This window comes from Acomys minous (assembly GCF_964271855.1).
Source record: "Acomys minous genome assembly, chromosome: 6".
Lineage (NCBI taxonomy): Eukaryota > Metazoa > Chordata > Mammalia > Rodentia > Muridae > Acomys > Acomys minous.
Genome location: NC_140487.1, coordinates 42158829 through 42174653, shown reverse-complemented (window position 1 = coordinate 42174653; position 15825 = coordinate 42158829). Strand labels below are relative to the sequence as shown.

Genomic DNA, 15825 nt, shown 5'->3' with positions numbered 1-15825 from the left:
CGCACAGGGAGGTGAGTGGCACAGCAACACACCAATGAGGGTTATAAAGACCCTGTGCCAACCCTTCAAGGTGTCCTCAGGCTCAGCTGGGGCCAGGAGATGATAGCCACTCAGTCACAGAACACAGTCCTGAACTGGGGGCTTGAGACCAGGATGGGGGTGTGGAGGTCAGGTGATTAGGGACTCTCTCTTTTGAAAGAGTCCAGTAGTCTCATGAGGGTCCAAAACACAGTAGGCATTTCTGTTTGCGGTTGTTGCTAGCCCCACCCAGAAGCCAGCTACACAGCGCCTTCAGGTTTATTGTCAGCTAAGAGGCCAGCTGGTGTTCTCTGTATAATCTCTCTGTTCTGTGTGTGTGTGTGTGTGTGTGTGTGTGTGTGTGTGTGTGTGCACATAAATATGTGAGAATGTGATGTTGGATGTGTGTGAGCACATGTATATTGGTGTGTAGCATGTCTACATGTGTATGTGAGAGCATGCCTATGGAGGTGGACATACATGTGTCCATGTGCTTGCCCTCTGTGGACATGACACACCTTAAGTCATCACTTAAGTCCCAGACCTTCTTCCCTTTAGACAGACTTCCCAAGCTTTCCCAGGCTATTTCATCACTCCCTCGACATGTGTCTATGGCGCGCAAAAGACAAAGTCAAGCAAGGCCGTGGTAGCCTCCCCGCTGTGCCTCTGCCCACTTTCTACACTGGACCATCTTTGGCAGAGCTGGCTCCTCAGAGAGTTGGGCAGCCACCGCAGTCCATAGACGTGGCCACACATCACCATCTGATGTCCACTGGGAGCATAGTCTAGTTAAAAATGTTTATTTCAATGTTAATTCAGAATCACAAAGTTTTTAGGGAACTCTGTATTTGGGGTGGAAGGGATGGCTCAGCAATCAAGTGCACTGGCTGCTCTTTCAGAGGATTCGGTTCATTTTCCAGGATCCACATAACAGCTCGTGATTTTGCCCTCTGCAGGCACACATGTGGTATATAGACACGCATACACACATATACATAAAATAAAACAATAACATTTTTTAAAAGTTTGTATTTGAGAAATGCATTGGTCTATAGTGCAGATAAGGCTCAGTAATTATTTGGTGAATGAATAAACAAATTCTTTTTTAATTTTGATTTAAAATTTGACCTTTTGACACAAGGACTGTAGCTCAGGCTGCCCACAAACTTACCTGTGTAGCCCAGGCTAGTCTCCAGCTTTGCTCAGCCTTAAATAAATGGTCTTGTCTTTCCGCTGGCCCAGCTCTTCCCTATCAGGGACATCTGAAGCGGCAGAATTCCCAGCACTGGCCAATCACGTCATGAGACTGCCTGGGTCTTTGCTGACAGGACTTCACAGAGGTTAGGAAGTGGCCCTGTTCTCATATGGGTAGCTGTGTGCTTCATTGTACCTAAATGTTCAAAACTTAATGGGTTTTAAAAAATGGCAGAGTATTTTTTTAAAAATGAGAACCTGACAGCAGTGCCAATTTAATATTTAATAATGAGAAAAAGACACATATTTTTAGCCGGGCGGTGGTGGCACATGTCTTTAAACCTAGCATTTAAGAGGCAGAGACAGGTGGATTGCTATGAGTTCAAGGCCAGCCTAGTCTACAAAGTCCAGGACAGTCAAGGCTACACAGAAAAACAAAAACAAAAAACAAAACAAAACAAAACAAAACAAAAAAAAGGATATATATTTTATTTTTTAACTTAGGAAATCAAGTTGAGTTAGATGACCCCACCCTCATTCAGTGATCAATAATGCTGGCCCACACTATCATATTCCTTTTTATTCTCTTCTGTCACTGTTAACCTCCAGAATAAAAAATATGATTGGAAACTCATGTGTGTGTGTGTGTGTGTGTGTGTGTGTGTGTGTGTCTGTGTGTCTGTGTGTCTGTGTTCCCCTAAATAACAGGGTTCTCACTTGGCTACTATTTTTTAACTCCTTGAGAGTACATGTTACTGGTAAATGCCCTCGTATTCTAACGGTAAGGAGAGAAAACACTTGAAAAACCAGCTTTCAGATCAGAATGGTTTGTTCCATCGTTCAGATGGTAAGAAATGATTTTTTTTGTTTTGTTTTGTTTTTCAAGAAATGGTTTTTTGAAGAGAAGGCTACTGTAGCAACTGCCAGGCCTGTAGCCCACAGACCTACCTGTGTAACAGGGACTTTGTGGAATCTTGAAATACCAGTGATGGGAATTTTGTGATGTTCCAGCTGCTTTTAAACACGGGCTACCAGAAAAAAGTCTCTCTTATTAGTTGGGTTCAGAAGTGACAGTTCTTTTTCCTGATATGCATAACACTGGAAATCCATCAACTTTTATTATTTCTCATCAAAATGAATTCCTTTAGATTTGCAATCATATTGTCTAATAAAGCCAAACATTTGATGCAATTTGCATATTATATGAAGGAGTATCATACAACAAACTCATAGCAGTCAATTAACATAAAAGCTAATTATGTTTCATCATCCTACAAGAGTTTCTGAATCCAAGCCTAAGGTGAAGAGCTGTAACTTTTAAAATCTAAATAATGGCTTTTAACCAATATCGGTGGTTATTCCTCTCTTTACAGATGGAAAATTAGCAGTAAAGCTGGATCTAACATTTGCAATTTTTATATTTTTGGTTGTGAGCCTAGCCTTTAACAGCTGAGCCATCTCTCTGGCCCCAACATTTGCAATTTTAAGTGCTACAGTAACCAACCCTCAGGAAAGGAAAATCTGTGCAACAATATGAAATTATCAGCCACTAAGCAGGTTAAGTGCCACCTTCGTGTCTGAAGGAAAACTACAAAACAGCCATGAAGATGAATGAAGTTTATTGGCGACTGTCAGGCTGTGATGGAAAAGAGGGGTGCATCACAGCTAGCCACCCCACGTCCATTGTGCTGTGACATAATTGTATTCCTGCCTGGTTGTGATAGCTATCAAGCAAGAAATTTGCTACAAGATTAACAGAGACACAGTAATGAAAAAAACATGGAGCATGCTGTAATTGGCTGTTATTAAAGTGTAGTCATAGCGGTCTGTAACGAACTCTCTAGTTGCAGGCTCCTGGACAAATCCAAACCAGAACTTCTGGCTACTTTCCTTCTGTTTCAAAATTGTGGTCTGGGTACCTCTCACCTCCTTTCCCTTGCTAGTGGTCAGGAAAAGCCTAAGGTGGTGGTGGTGGTGGTGGTGGTGGTAAAGCAGTGCCCATCCCGGATGTGATTCAGAGGTGTGTGTGTGTGGGGGGGGAGGCTTCAAAGTTGGGAGGTGTCTTTATGCCAGGATATTGAGGAAAAGATCCCAGATCACTTTCACATTCCTACCATGCTAGAGGAGTCCCTATAAAACAGCAAGAAAACTGTTGACGAAGCCTGAGCCGCTGACACAGCGGTAGTGACAGCGGGCCCTTTCCATTCATATTTTAATGAGGCCAGTATCTCTGAGACAGTCCTTGCACGGCGGAGGCGAGATTCCCGGAAGATCACAAAGGGAGTCGCATTATTGACAAGTCCCATTCAAAACCTTCACTGTGTATAAAGAAAGACTTGGTTCTTATTCCGCTTGTCTCAGTACTTACTGCACTCCTAGAATCCGAACAATTTAGGCGGGGGCGGGGAGCGGTCAGTTATTCTATGAACGTTCTTTAAATATACCAAAGGTGATTCAGCTGAGTCCAATCATAACAATGCAGATTTTAGTACACGTGTAAAAATCTGTGATGAGAAACATCTTTTAAAAATATTTTTCCAATATCTGGTGCTTGGGGATTTTAAGGTCAAAAACTGCAGACTTCTGTAAAATGACCTCATCACCATCACGTTGGGAGGGCTCCTTTTCCTTTTCGGGAGACGTTTATAGTATCTTGTAAGCCTTCAGCCAGCTACTGCACCTGGTTTTAAAGACTCCTGCAAAAGGCTAGCTAGCTAATGCTATTCAAAAGCTGTCAATCTTCAGACTTAAAATACACACACACACACACACACACACACACACACACACACACACACCCTATTTGTGCACACGGCTCTATATCCAAAGGTGTGAGGTTATACTTTTTAAAACAACTCACGTTCCACTGATGGTTTTTAAGTGGAGGATTGTTTTCAAAAAGTGCAACCCAGGGAAAAAAAATTAAAGTAAAAGATTTCAAAAGTGTCTTTTAAAGTAGAGGGCTTTCATGATCCTGCCCCAAACTTACAAGACTCAGCAATCTTCTACACACAGCTCAGAGTATTAGGTCAATTTGAAAAGGGAAGAAAAACAGAACAGTCTAGGGAGACAACTAGAAAAGCTTAGCGTGTGAGGACGTTCTTGGCCTGGAAACAGGACTGGGCTTCCCAGGCCCGTCTTCCCCACCCTGGGCCCCCCCCCCAAGGCCCTCCTCCACCCCCACGCATAGAGTCTGCCTTTCTCATGGGAGAGGGAAGGAGAGAGAGTTAATTCCTAGTTGCTATTAGATTTTTTTGTTTTGTTTTATTTTAATGAAAGAGCCCACTCTGCTGTGACTTAAAATCCAGCTTGTGGACAACTAGAAGCTGGCATTTATATGTTATCAGTTAAAGAAAGATGCTCAACACAGGGACACCCCTGAAAACGCGAGCCGTTGTTGTGTAAAAGGCCAGCTTTGAGCCACTAACGTAAAAATTCGCCTTTGCTATCGGGAACCTTTCGTAGTGACCCCTCCAAGTTCTCCGGAGTGTCCATCAGCTATCCGATTTTCAGTTGTGTCAATAAACCTGTAAATTTCTCTCTCTCTCTCTCTCTCTCTCTCTCTCTCTCTCTCTCTCTCTCTCTCAACTTTTAAAGCTTGAAAAGCATAAACAAAAAGTCTTTTGTATTTGGAGGTGCCCTTGTGGAATCTTCGTTGTTTTTTTTTTCCATTGTAGATAGATATATTTTTTTAATTTGGTGAATTTGGAAAAAAGACCTTAACACCTGCTGTGGACTGTCCTCATACTAGTTCGTAGACGTATTTACTTAATTGCTCTAGCGAAGCCAGGGCCTTGAGAGTTCCCAGTGGCTTGAGGTTCACCTGGGCCACAGCAGGTGCGGGGTGTGACCGGGCGCGGTCCTTGCGCTGGGTTCATGCGCTCTGCATAAAGTGAGTGCCTAGGATCAGTTTCTGGTGGACGCTGGGGGAGGCAGCGATCTGGGGGTGTTCCTCGCGGGCCCCGCCGCCCGCGCTTTCATGTTAATTGCGGATCGGCTTTGCGGCCAGATGGCGGGGAAGCGCCGGGACCCTTTGTGCGCCCTGAGCGCGCCAGTGAATGTCGCGCAGTCGTTGGCACCGGAAGGGTTCACACTGCGTGTGAAAGGGGACAAAGAGGGTTGGATATATCAACACTGCAGAAACCGAGTTCATTTGTCATGCAGCCCCTTTCAGCGCAGTTGTCATGCAAACTTCCTTCTTTGATCAGCAGAGGGTGGAAAGAGAGAAAGCGCGCAAAGTCCCGGGCCCGGCCGGGCGCCCTTGGCGGCTCCACGCCCCTTCCGGAAGGAGCCGCGGGGACCCGGCCTCCTGCACCTTGACCCGTCTAGACGCCGCACGAGGTTTTGTCTCGGTTTCCAAGGGCGCAGGGTGCTCTTTGACCCGCGCCCGGGGCGGAGGTGGTGGCACGGAGCCCACCGCGCCCCGGCAGGTCCGGAGGGAGAGGGGCGCCCGGGACGCGCGCCAGCTGTTCCCAGAGCAAACCAGAGCCAGTGAGGGGCGCCCCGGACCCCGCTGCCCACGACCACCTCGGCGTGGACCTCTCATAGCCTCCGCAAGATGTCCGAAAGGCGAGGGGGGGCAGTGCGACGCGGACTGGGCAGAACTGACGCGCTCTCAACGCCCCCCTCTCCCTCCCATTTTCTGTGCTTCAGCCTCTACTCAACAACTTTTTAAAATGACATCTACAAGTGCAGTTTCTAGATTTGTCCATTTCTTACTGTCCACTGTCAAGCATGTTATTTTCTCGCTAGAACTTAAGCTTGCTTTAAGCTGCATAAAGAGCGCTGCAGCTGCTTCCACTGGGAAGCCGTCCTTCCCCGCACTCGCTGGACCCTTGTGGGGGTGGGCAAGTGTCCTGGCTGGTTCTGTTCTTCTTGTAGGTTCCCTTGGCCCAGTCCGAGGCGTTTCTCATCGACCTTTTGGATAAAGTGTGTGTGCGAATGAACGATTACCAGCTGGAGGACGACCCAGTGACCAAGCAGAAGTATTTCAGGAGATACGCTCCGAGAAAGGGAGAGAAAATATACAAAGAATATAAAAAGTTCTTCTTTTATTCCGATGCCTACAAACCTTTGAAATTCGCGGTAAGCCCCCTTCTAAGAGCCTGTTGGGGTCTCTTTTTTTCTGCCTGGGGCTACTCTTGAGGTGTTGATGAGCCAGTGAGCAACCTGGCACATTCATATGCCCTGGTGTCCTGTGCTGTCCCACTATTTAGTCGTAACTGAACACTTAGTGCCTCGGTTGGCATCTCAGGGATGGCAGCACGCTTCAGTGATCAGTGGGGAGGAGGCTGAAGGGAGGTTTATGGAAGGTGCCCAGTGCCCCCTGTCCTGGTGATGTGGACACCATTTGTACGTTGCTTATCAGGGCATTCTGCTGGTGTGGGGTAACGAGACCTCAGCTTGGGTCTCGCATTTTCCCCTCAGGTAGCCGGGGTTGTGGTGTCCGGAGTGAAGTTGAGCTGGAGGCCATAGAGTCGTTTTCAAGTAATTATTATAGCAAAATGCTGGAGCAGTCACCCCAAATCCTCTCTCCCACCCCAACAGGAGAGTGTTTTCCTGGGGTTAGTTCAAGTTTTGTAGCTGAGACTAGGCTACACCAAGGCTTGGGGTCAAGGGCTAAGGCTAATTTTACAGAAAAGTTGGCCTCTGGTTTACTAGGGTGTGCCTGCAAAAATACACTGCATTGCACTTCCCCTAACGCTGTTGAATCAGACAGTGATGGGCAGGCCTGCTTACAAAATGTATTAAGTTCACATGGTGGCCAAAATGTCAGGCGTGCTGCAGCCCCAACATGGGGCTGAAGCTGACATTTGGAGATTTCATTTTAATTAAAAAGTGAGGGCAATGATTCAGAGCTAAAACCCCATGGAACCTGGGTGGTGTTGTGAACGTGTTTGTCTTTCACAGGTTTTAAATAAACACATTATAGTGGAATTTAAATATTTTAAAATGCCATTTTAAAATCTTAGAGTCTTGCTTAATGAACTCAGAGATGGTTTACCAGTCTCCAGTGGATGGCCATCAGTAAGTAACCCCACAGTTCCAAAAATTAAAAATGAAAAAAAAAAAAAAAAAAAAAAAAGGTCACCTGGTAGTTCTTGATGGGAGAGACTCACTCCAGACAGAATTTAACTCTTTCAGATCTTGTGGCAAGTTTGTGCTTTCTCCTGCCTGAAGTGTCAGCTTGCTTTATTTTTATTTATTTTTGTTTGCTTTGTTTGCAAACTCGAGATTTGAGCTAGATTTCTCAAGGGTCTTCAGAGAAACTTCCCTAGTGACCTGCAAGGCCCTCACAGCACTCAGCAGCCCCCAAGCCTGACAGGAGGCTATCGCTACAAGGGCTGAGGAGCCTCCATCTTTTCAAAGATTCAGACCACAGAGTGAATTATTATGTTAAATTGGAAGGGAACTGGTTTGAGCATTTCCAGGAGAAGTGGTCCTTAAAATGCTGCAGGAAATGGGAAAGGGGAGCTCTCAGTGACTTCCTGCCTGCTGCACTCCAGACTTGGAGAAACAACCACAGCCAGACATTTTCCTTTCTCCTCCTCTTCCTCTTCCTCTTCCTCTTCCTCTTCCTCCTCCTCTTCATCCCCCTCCTCCTCCTCCTCTGAGGTCTTGCAACAGAGTAATCATTTAGTTAAGTCTCAGGAAACCGCTACCATTAGCGTTCAGGGAGGAGGGTTTCTCTTGTGCAGTGATGTACCAAGGCAAAGGCGGCAAGGAGAACGGACGTCCTTGCTTACAAGCTTTCCTGTGTTGAACTACTAAAATGTCACTAAGTCTGCAGCTAATAAGGGGCTTCCCTCTCCAACGTGGCTCTGCTCACACGTGTTGCTGTTGTGTTTCTGCAGTGCGAGGCCATCATTGAAAAGTATGAGGATGAGATATTCGCACTTATCGCCCAGGAGGCACACCATCTAGCTGACATGCTGTGCAGTGAAAAATCAGGTACTGTGTCTGATGTAACACGTGCTCGCAGCCTCGCTCACCCGGTCTCCCTCAGCCTTGCATAGCTCGTCTGCAGTGGCGCCTGGCTGCCTCCTGGCTCCAGCACAGGCTTCTGGGGAGACACGATGTGCCAGAGAGCAGAGCTCCAGAAGCCTAGGCCACAGCCTTCCCTGCTGACTTTCCTTCTCTGGGGTTTTTTTTTACCCCCTCAAATAATTCAGATTTCACTGTAGTTGTTATGAAACCCACTGCTTTTCAGAGTTGGGTGACCCCTAAGCCATTGGCTTCAATTTTTAAAGCCACAGATTTTTCTATCCTGGCCCAGGAAGGGGTGTCCTTTTTATAGCTTAAGTATTTGTCCTAATGACAGAAGGTGAGATTTTTATTTTTGAAAGAAAACACATTAAAGTTTTTCTTGTTTAGGTTGGGGTTATTTTTTTTCCAGGTTCTTTCCCCTAAGTATCTATATCTCAATTTTTTTCTGTCCAGTTTTAAGCTGTTTAACTAATATTCGCTTTACACGTTTAGACACATGTGTGCCCACTTAGAAGCTAGGAGGAAAACTGAGCAGAGTGGTATCTACTGTAGGCCAAGGCGCAGCCTGGGACCGCTAGCTAGTCCCTCCTCAGTCTGCTTGAGCGTACCTCTGACACATGTTTATACAGGGATAAGAGCGAGGTGAGTCGGCTGAGCAGGGTTTCTCATATGTCCTTAGGAAGAAAATGAGCGAGTTTATATGAAGACAATGGTTTGATCCCAGTGTAGTGCTCTGTAAGCCATGCAGAAGCTTGAGGGTGAATTCAGCAGAGTTTCTATGTACACACCACCGCTATATACCACATATGGTACCAAAACCCTTAAAGGAATATTCCTGGGTGCTTGTAGCTAAGTGTTGATGTCGTTGAAAGTTTCTAGATAAGAGGGCCACGTACCCACCAACAAGAAAGTTCAGAGTTTCTCACTCTGAGTAGACAATGAGCTTGCTTTATATTTAAAATTCCATCCCAGTGGGAGCTTGTAAAAAAAAATCAGTAAAATGATAGAGAATTGTCTGGTAGCCTGAGATGGTTTTATATAGATATATAATTACAGCCATACTTCCCAAAGACAGGCTTTTTAAGGCATTTCAGCTTGGCTAGGATAGGCCTGCATTAGATATTCAGACACGTATGATAGGCAGGGTCTGAAATCTGCCCGCTAGTTTTCCTTGTAAACATCTGAACCAGCCATCATCACCAGTGATGAACACCAGAAAGGCATTCCAGAAGAGACCTGAGGGGACATTAGCCACTGTCTGTGGGAGTCACCGCCTCTGGATTAGGTTCTGGGGCAGGACTGCTCCCAGGCTCAGTGATGACTCAGCTGCATTAGTGGTAGTACCCTCTCCTCATTTTCTATGTAGGCATAGCTGGAAATAAAAATGAAAATATGAGCCTGGAGAATAAGCCTAAGAAGTGTGCAGAGCTGCTAATGTGCACAAGGACACACTGGACGACCCTGCGTTCGATTGCTTTTCATCTCTTCCTACCAGCATCTGGGTTATGCAGAGTCAAAGACTCTGCCATGGCCGCATGGTGCATAGCGCGCTCTCAGGCTGTGCTCCTTCACGAAGCTTGCGAGGGATACCGCAGTTTATATCTAATCAAAACACTGGGGCAAATCAGTGTTTAACAGGGACTGAGCTCCCTTAGCCCTGCCATTGAAGCAGGCTAGCACCGCGAGAGCAAGGTAGAACGCTTTTTCAGACTAATATAAATTATTGCCAGAAAAAGTTAAAATAACACCCGATGATAAAAATGCCAGGCTGCCAGCCAAATCTCTAGTTCTAGAAGTGTCTATTCTCTAAATAAGAATTTGTCTCCCTAAAAGCAATAGGTGTTTTCCCATTCTCAAGATAGCATCTTATATGTAATGTGTATTTATGAAGTAGTTATTGGTTAATGTACAATTACCTGACATCTGGTGCATGCAGGTATACGTGTGTGTATGTGCTTGTGCGTGCGCGCGCGCACACAAACACACACACACAAACATGTGTACACAGCTAACCTGGGCTGCATGTCTCAAGAAAAACAAATAAATTCTAGTGAATGGAAGAGTAGCGACTTAGTGCTGTGATTTAACACATGGCATGGCTTCAGACACCCATGACATGAACGGGGACTCTTCCACGTCACAGAAAAAAATCCTGATGCCTTGAGTGCCATCTACAACACAGTACAGTGGTCTTTCTACCAAAGCAGGGTGCCAGCTGTATTTCAGAGATTCAGTGTGTCTTAGGGTAGATGACAGCTTTGCTGAAGCCTTATCTCAGCAATGTAAACCATGTTGTAGGACTGTGTCCTGTATGTGTCTGGGGGGAGAAGGGGGAGCGGGGAGTACATCACATGTAAGCTGCCATCCTGAGATCTGGGGAAGTGATTGTCCTTGCTCACAGAGAGATAAATAATTACTTAGAAAATAGATGTTTCTAGAACTAGAGATTTTCTGGAAATCTCTGGAAGCATACTTTCCTTATCTAACATCCACACTGTGTATATGAGTTTTGCTCTTTTTTTCCTGCTTTGTCTAGATTGTCTCCTTTCTTTGTAGCAGAGCTGATGAGGACACAGCCTGACTCTCCAACACGTCAAGGCTCAGCCGTGCATCCTCACACACAGGCAAAAGTGGGGCAGAGAATATGCTATGTTTTGGGGTGTCATCTGATGGATGGGGGTGTTGCCTGGATCTTTGGGTGCCACTGTGGTGTCCTGCTCTGGATAGAAGGGCTACCGCTGAGCTCATGGCGGAAGGCAGGGGAGCTGGGCTTATTTCTCACATGTCTTTTATTTTCATAGACAAAAGAAAAATGGGTGGGTGGGGAGCGTCAGTACACCAGGTTTTCCCAATCGTATCTTCTGTGGGATCTCCTGCATCTCCACAGGGTCACTTTGATATCTTGAAATCGAGAGGAGTAAAACCATGATATAATATAGAATGTGACTCAAAGTACACGTGTGTCCATGCAGGGCAGAGGGCACACGCTGTGGGCTGTGAGTGAGTGGCTACACTGGTGCCCTGGAGTGGTAAGGGTCTAAGTGGAAACATAAATAAAGATATTTTATGTTGACCACTCTGTGCTAATATCCAATCAATCACAACACTTAGAAACATCTTAACAGAACTCATGGTGTAAGATAACAAGTGTCTAGAGATGGCTACCCGGCATTTGAGTAAATAAGAACCTTCAGTTTTGTCTGACTTCTCAACCCAAGAGCAGAGACTTACATTCTAACACATTAAAGTTCCTTACTCTCATAGGCCAGCCCACTCCAAATACATTATGTAGTTAGAATAGTCCATGGTCTTCCTAAATAGGACTGCTATTTTTGCTTTCAAAAGGCAAGGCAATGAAAATAAAAATGGCTACTGCCTCCCGAGTTGCAGGCCAGCATCCTCATCCCTTCCCGCCCTGAGACACCTTGCTTGGATGCTCCCAATCCTGTGGAGGTGCCACAAATGATGCTTGGTCCAAAAAGACTGGAAGATGAGATGAGAACAGTAGGGTTGGCCAGCTTTGTTCTAGAAGCTTGGCTCGGGACCCAGGGCAGGATATCCCTTCCTACTTTTCTGTGTATTTAAATTTTTTTTTTTTTTCTGCAACAAAATCTTTAACGTAGCTGCCGCCAGCCTGGGCCTTCTGTGGAGAGAGAACATCTCAGTGCCCTGGGATTTACTTGTTAGTGACGTTGTTCTTGCTCTTTCTCCAGATCTCTGCGGCACTCCTATCAACCATCCTGAGCCCTAGGAGTGAGAAGGGTGGAGTCACAGCCCCAAAGGTCACTGTGTGCCTCCACATTGCGTGACCCCCCCATGATAAGGAAGTTCATCTCCGGTCTGCTGTACATGTCTCATGCGTGATATTGGTTTGAAAATCTCTTGTTTGGCATCGTGACAAACCCCACGTCTTCTTTTAGGTGAAGAGCAGTTTATATGACTGAACACCCCTTGGCATGTTTGGGTGGAAGCTGGCTTGACAATAGAGCATTAACTTTGGTGGCGGGAAAAGGGTGAAACCATTTCTCTAAGTCAGTAGGGATTTAAGAGTGGGTAGAGGGTTTCATAGCAAATGTGTCTGACACATCTGTACATGGCTTGTAGTTTGGGAAGAACTCAGTTTGACTTCTCAGCTATTCTATTGGCTCCAATTCAAGGCATTCAGTTGCAGCTAATGCCATGGGTTGGTTATTCTGGAAGGTTCTGTGTGGTGCTTGCAAAGCCACCCCTCTAAATCAGGAATGGGACTTACAGATCTGGAAACAGATTTCAGAACTTTATCCCTAGGATTCAGTAGGATAGATAGAAGGGACCTGGGTGCTTCTCCCGGTGAATGGCCACCTCATCGGGCTGCTGACCACGCTCTGAGTTCAGATGGCTCCAAAGGTTATCGCACCACGGGCCTCAAATGATACAGCGCTGAACACGTTTTCTGTCTTGCTTGAATCTCTCTTGGTTTGTTTTCCCCTCACTGATCATAGTATGTAGATTTCCTTATAGGCTGATTTGTCACTCTTCCACAGGACTTTTATTTATGTATTTATTTTTGGATGTGGAGGGAAATTTACCTTTTTCCACACTTACTGTAACAAAACGTGATAACAGCCACTCCTGGGTGCTCTCATTGTCTCTGCTAAATTTGCATTTAGTGGAATTGAACTTTAATTATTCAGCGTGTGCGGGTACAGGTTACACCTGTTTAATTAAAGAAATTTTCATCATTGTCAGTGAAACCTGCATCAGAAGAGCTAAAACGGTTGTTTATAAAACCATCCAGAAATGACACTATTTAAGTCATTCACTGGGCTCCTCAGGCAGAATAATCCTTATATTTGCAAACATTTACCAAAATAAAGAGAAGAGATTTCTATTTTTTTTCCTTCCCCTTAGTCTTAAGTCCTAATGTCATTGTTTATGTAGGAATCTGAGAAAGCATGTGCTTGCGCAGTGTGTCTGTGGCTGGCTGTGCTATAGGTCCTCTGTAACCCTTAGGAAGAAGAGATGCCAGGACAGGAGATGTTGCTTCCCAGCATGGAAGAAAAAGCATAGTCTGAGCTACAGTGGAAGATGTCACAAAAACGGAAGCGGGACCCTTGTCCCTCATCTCATTTCAGTGACCTGTAAGATTAACTTGGCTTTTGAGACAGGAAGTCTTCTTAGTGTGTTCTTACTTGGTCTTTCTCAGTAAATGCACACTATGGTGCATTTCTTAAAAGTTGCCTTTATGGGAATAAGGCTGTGATGCTAAGAGAGCCTCCCTTTGCCAGGCCGCTTTTCACCTGCTAGGGCCTTCATGCAGATGCATAGTCAGACACTCGTGTTTCCAGGTTTTCTTGGATTTTTCGCCAAATAGGGCCTTAGATCTTACAATGGTTTTGATATCTCATGACTTACATATTTTTGTAATTCTTTTCCATATCAACCTTGTTGAGGTCGTATGAATGCCTGTAGCTCACTGAGTTGCTGACTAAACCTTGGTTTGATTGAGAATTACCCAGAGCCCCAGGTCTCTCTGCCTGCTTCCTGTGAAGTGCCTGCTTTGCTGGGATGTAGTAGTCGGAGAGAGAAGCTGTGCTGGCTGGCCATTCTTTCTGCCTTTAAGATGACACCAAGTACAAGGCAAGATGAGAAGCCAGGGAGGACCACTCACTGCTAAAAGCAAAAGAAAACACTCAGGCTGCAGGACGAAAATTTTTTAGAGTTAATAAAAATCAACCTAGATGGAGGCCAAAAACAAATAATAATGATACTATTAAAATTCCTGGGAAGACAGGGTTGGTGATAAAAGGCAGGAAGAGGAGACAAGGCCCCGTGAGGTGTGTTAGGGTTTCCATGGAATCCTCGCCAGAGCCTGTATCCTCACAACCCACAAACCAAACTGGCCAAGACAAGATGCTTATCATTTTTCTGCAGGTTTCTGTTTGCTAAGAGCAAGCCAAGACTGCTGAACCCATTTCACTAGGAGCACAGAGTAGAACTGAGCCAAAGTCCCAACAGGAAACATCAACGCTTACTTAGACAAGCCCTACGGCATAGCCAAAGCCAAAGGAGTTTCTCGGCTTACACTGTGTTTATTCTTATGTGCATAGCTAAATGTAACAAAAAAAAAAGTTTAAACTGTGTATCACTCTTAAAATTCAGATTATGGTAGAATATTGTGGAAAAGTCAGTTTTGGGCATGCTTTTGTGATCTGCTCTTAAACTTGGTACAAACTTGTGAGCTAATCATAACTAGAAATGTTAAAGGCCAATCAGTAACCTGGGGCACTGTTTGGTACCTAGATACAGTGAAGAACATTAAATTATTGCAATAAAAATATACTCGTAGGAGACCTGTGAGTTTTTGTTAAGACTTCCTGCCTGCAATGTGATTCTCGTTATACATTTATTTGCTTTTAGAGCAAGGTAACTAGAAAAGATCAATTGTAATAAATGAAACTGAAATATGGCCTGAGAATCACCTAGGAAAAGATGCAGGAAATGGTATTGTCCCACTGACGTACTTGCTGCCCTATGCTGGTCATTTGTGGAGCAGGGGTTACCAGTGTGCTTTGTCACCATCTGCCCTGGGGGAAAGGTGGTGGTGTTTGTGTAATGTTGGCTGACCTACTCCTGTTGCTTCTTCATCTCTAGCAGGAGGTTTGCCTCAGAAGGAAGGGAAGTCACTCCCCTTCTGATTATCTGAGAAAGTTCAGAAGTGCGTGGAAGGATGGGTGGTGGATAGATACTTGGTAGATGGATGGATGGATGGATGAATGGATGGGTGGGTGGGTGGGTAGGTGTATGGTGGGTCAGTGGGTGGGTAGGTAGATAGATGGGTAGGTGGGTGGGTGGATGGATGTTGGGTCAGTGGGTGGGTAAGTAGATAAATGGATGGGTGGATAGGAGGGTGGGTAAGTGGATGGATGGACGGACGGACGGATGGATGGATGGATGGATGGACGGACGGATGGATGGATGGGTGGATGGGTAGGTAAATGGATGGTAGGTGGGTGGGTAGGTGGATGGATAGATGGGTTAGTGGATAAGTAAGCAGATAGATGGATGGATGGATTGGTAGGTAGGTGGGTAAGTGGATAGATGGCTTGGTAAGCAGATGGGGAGATAAATACATATATAGACAGAAACTTAGATACAAAGATTAAAACACACAGAGAAGTAAATAAAACTGGGACATGGGAAATACAGTTGGAGCTTTGATGACTCTGGAAGGATCCTGGCAGTTGGCATCTGGAAATGTAACTCCTGTCAGAAAACACAGCCTTCCTACACTTCTCATCTTGAAGAATTGTCTTCAGGACCATTTCCGAAGGAGAAAAATACTTCAGATTATAACAGAAATGATCCCATCTCACGACAGTAAGGAAACTACAAAACATTTTCAAATATTACCTTGCTGAAAAACAAAAGTGCTGTGCCAGGATCATGGAACACAGGACTAGAACACCCATCCAGTCAGGCCTGTTGCACACTCCAAACAGCACAAAGTGGAAGGCTGGCCAGAAGAGGGAGTGACTGAGGAGATGGGCTTGCTCCCTCCAACCACTGACTCTGGGGGGAGTGAAAGAGCTCTGGGGTGTATCCTCCCCACATCTGAGGGATGAGTGTTCCACACCTGCCCCCCAC

At 45.4% G+C, this 15825-nt stretch overlaps 1 protein-coding gene across 1 annotated transcript in view; it reads left to right on the top strand.

The window, feature by feature from the left end:
• CNPY1 (canopy FGF signaling regulator 1) overlaps positions 1-14523 on the top strand; it is a 56574-nt gene extending 42051 nt beyond the window's left edge. Inside the window, exons 4-6 of the mRNA XM_084784418.1 lie at positions 6094-6297; positions 8067-8163; positions 11913-14523. Coding sequence (XP_084640544.1) covers positions 6094-6297; positions 8067-8163; positions 11913-11950 — 339 coding nt within the window. The 3' untranslated portion in view covers positions 11951-14523. The remainder of the gene's footprint in view (positions 1-6093; positions 6298-8066; positions 8164-11912) is intronic.
• The last annotated feature ends 1302 nt before the right edge of the window (positions 14524-15825 follow it).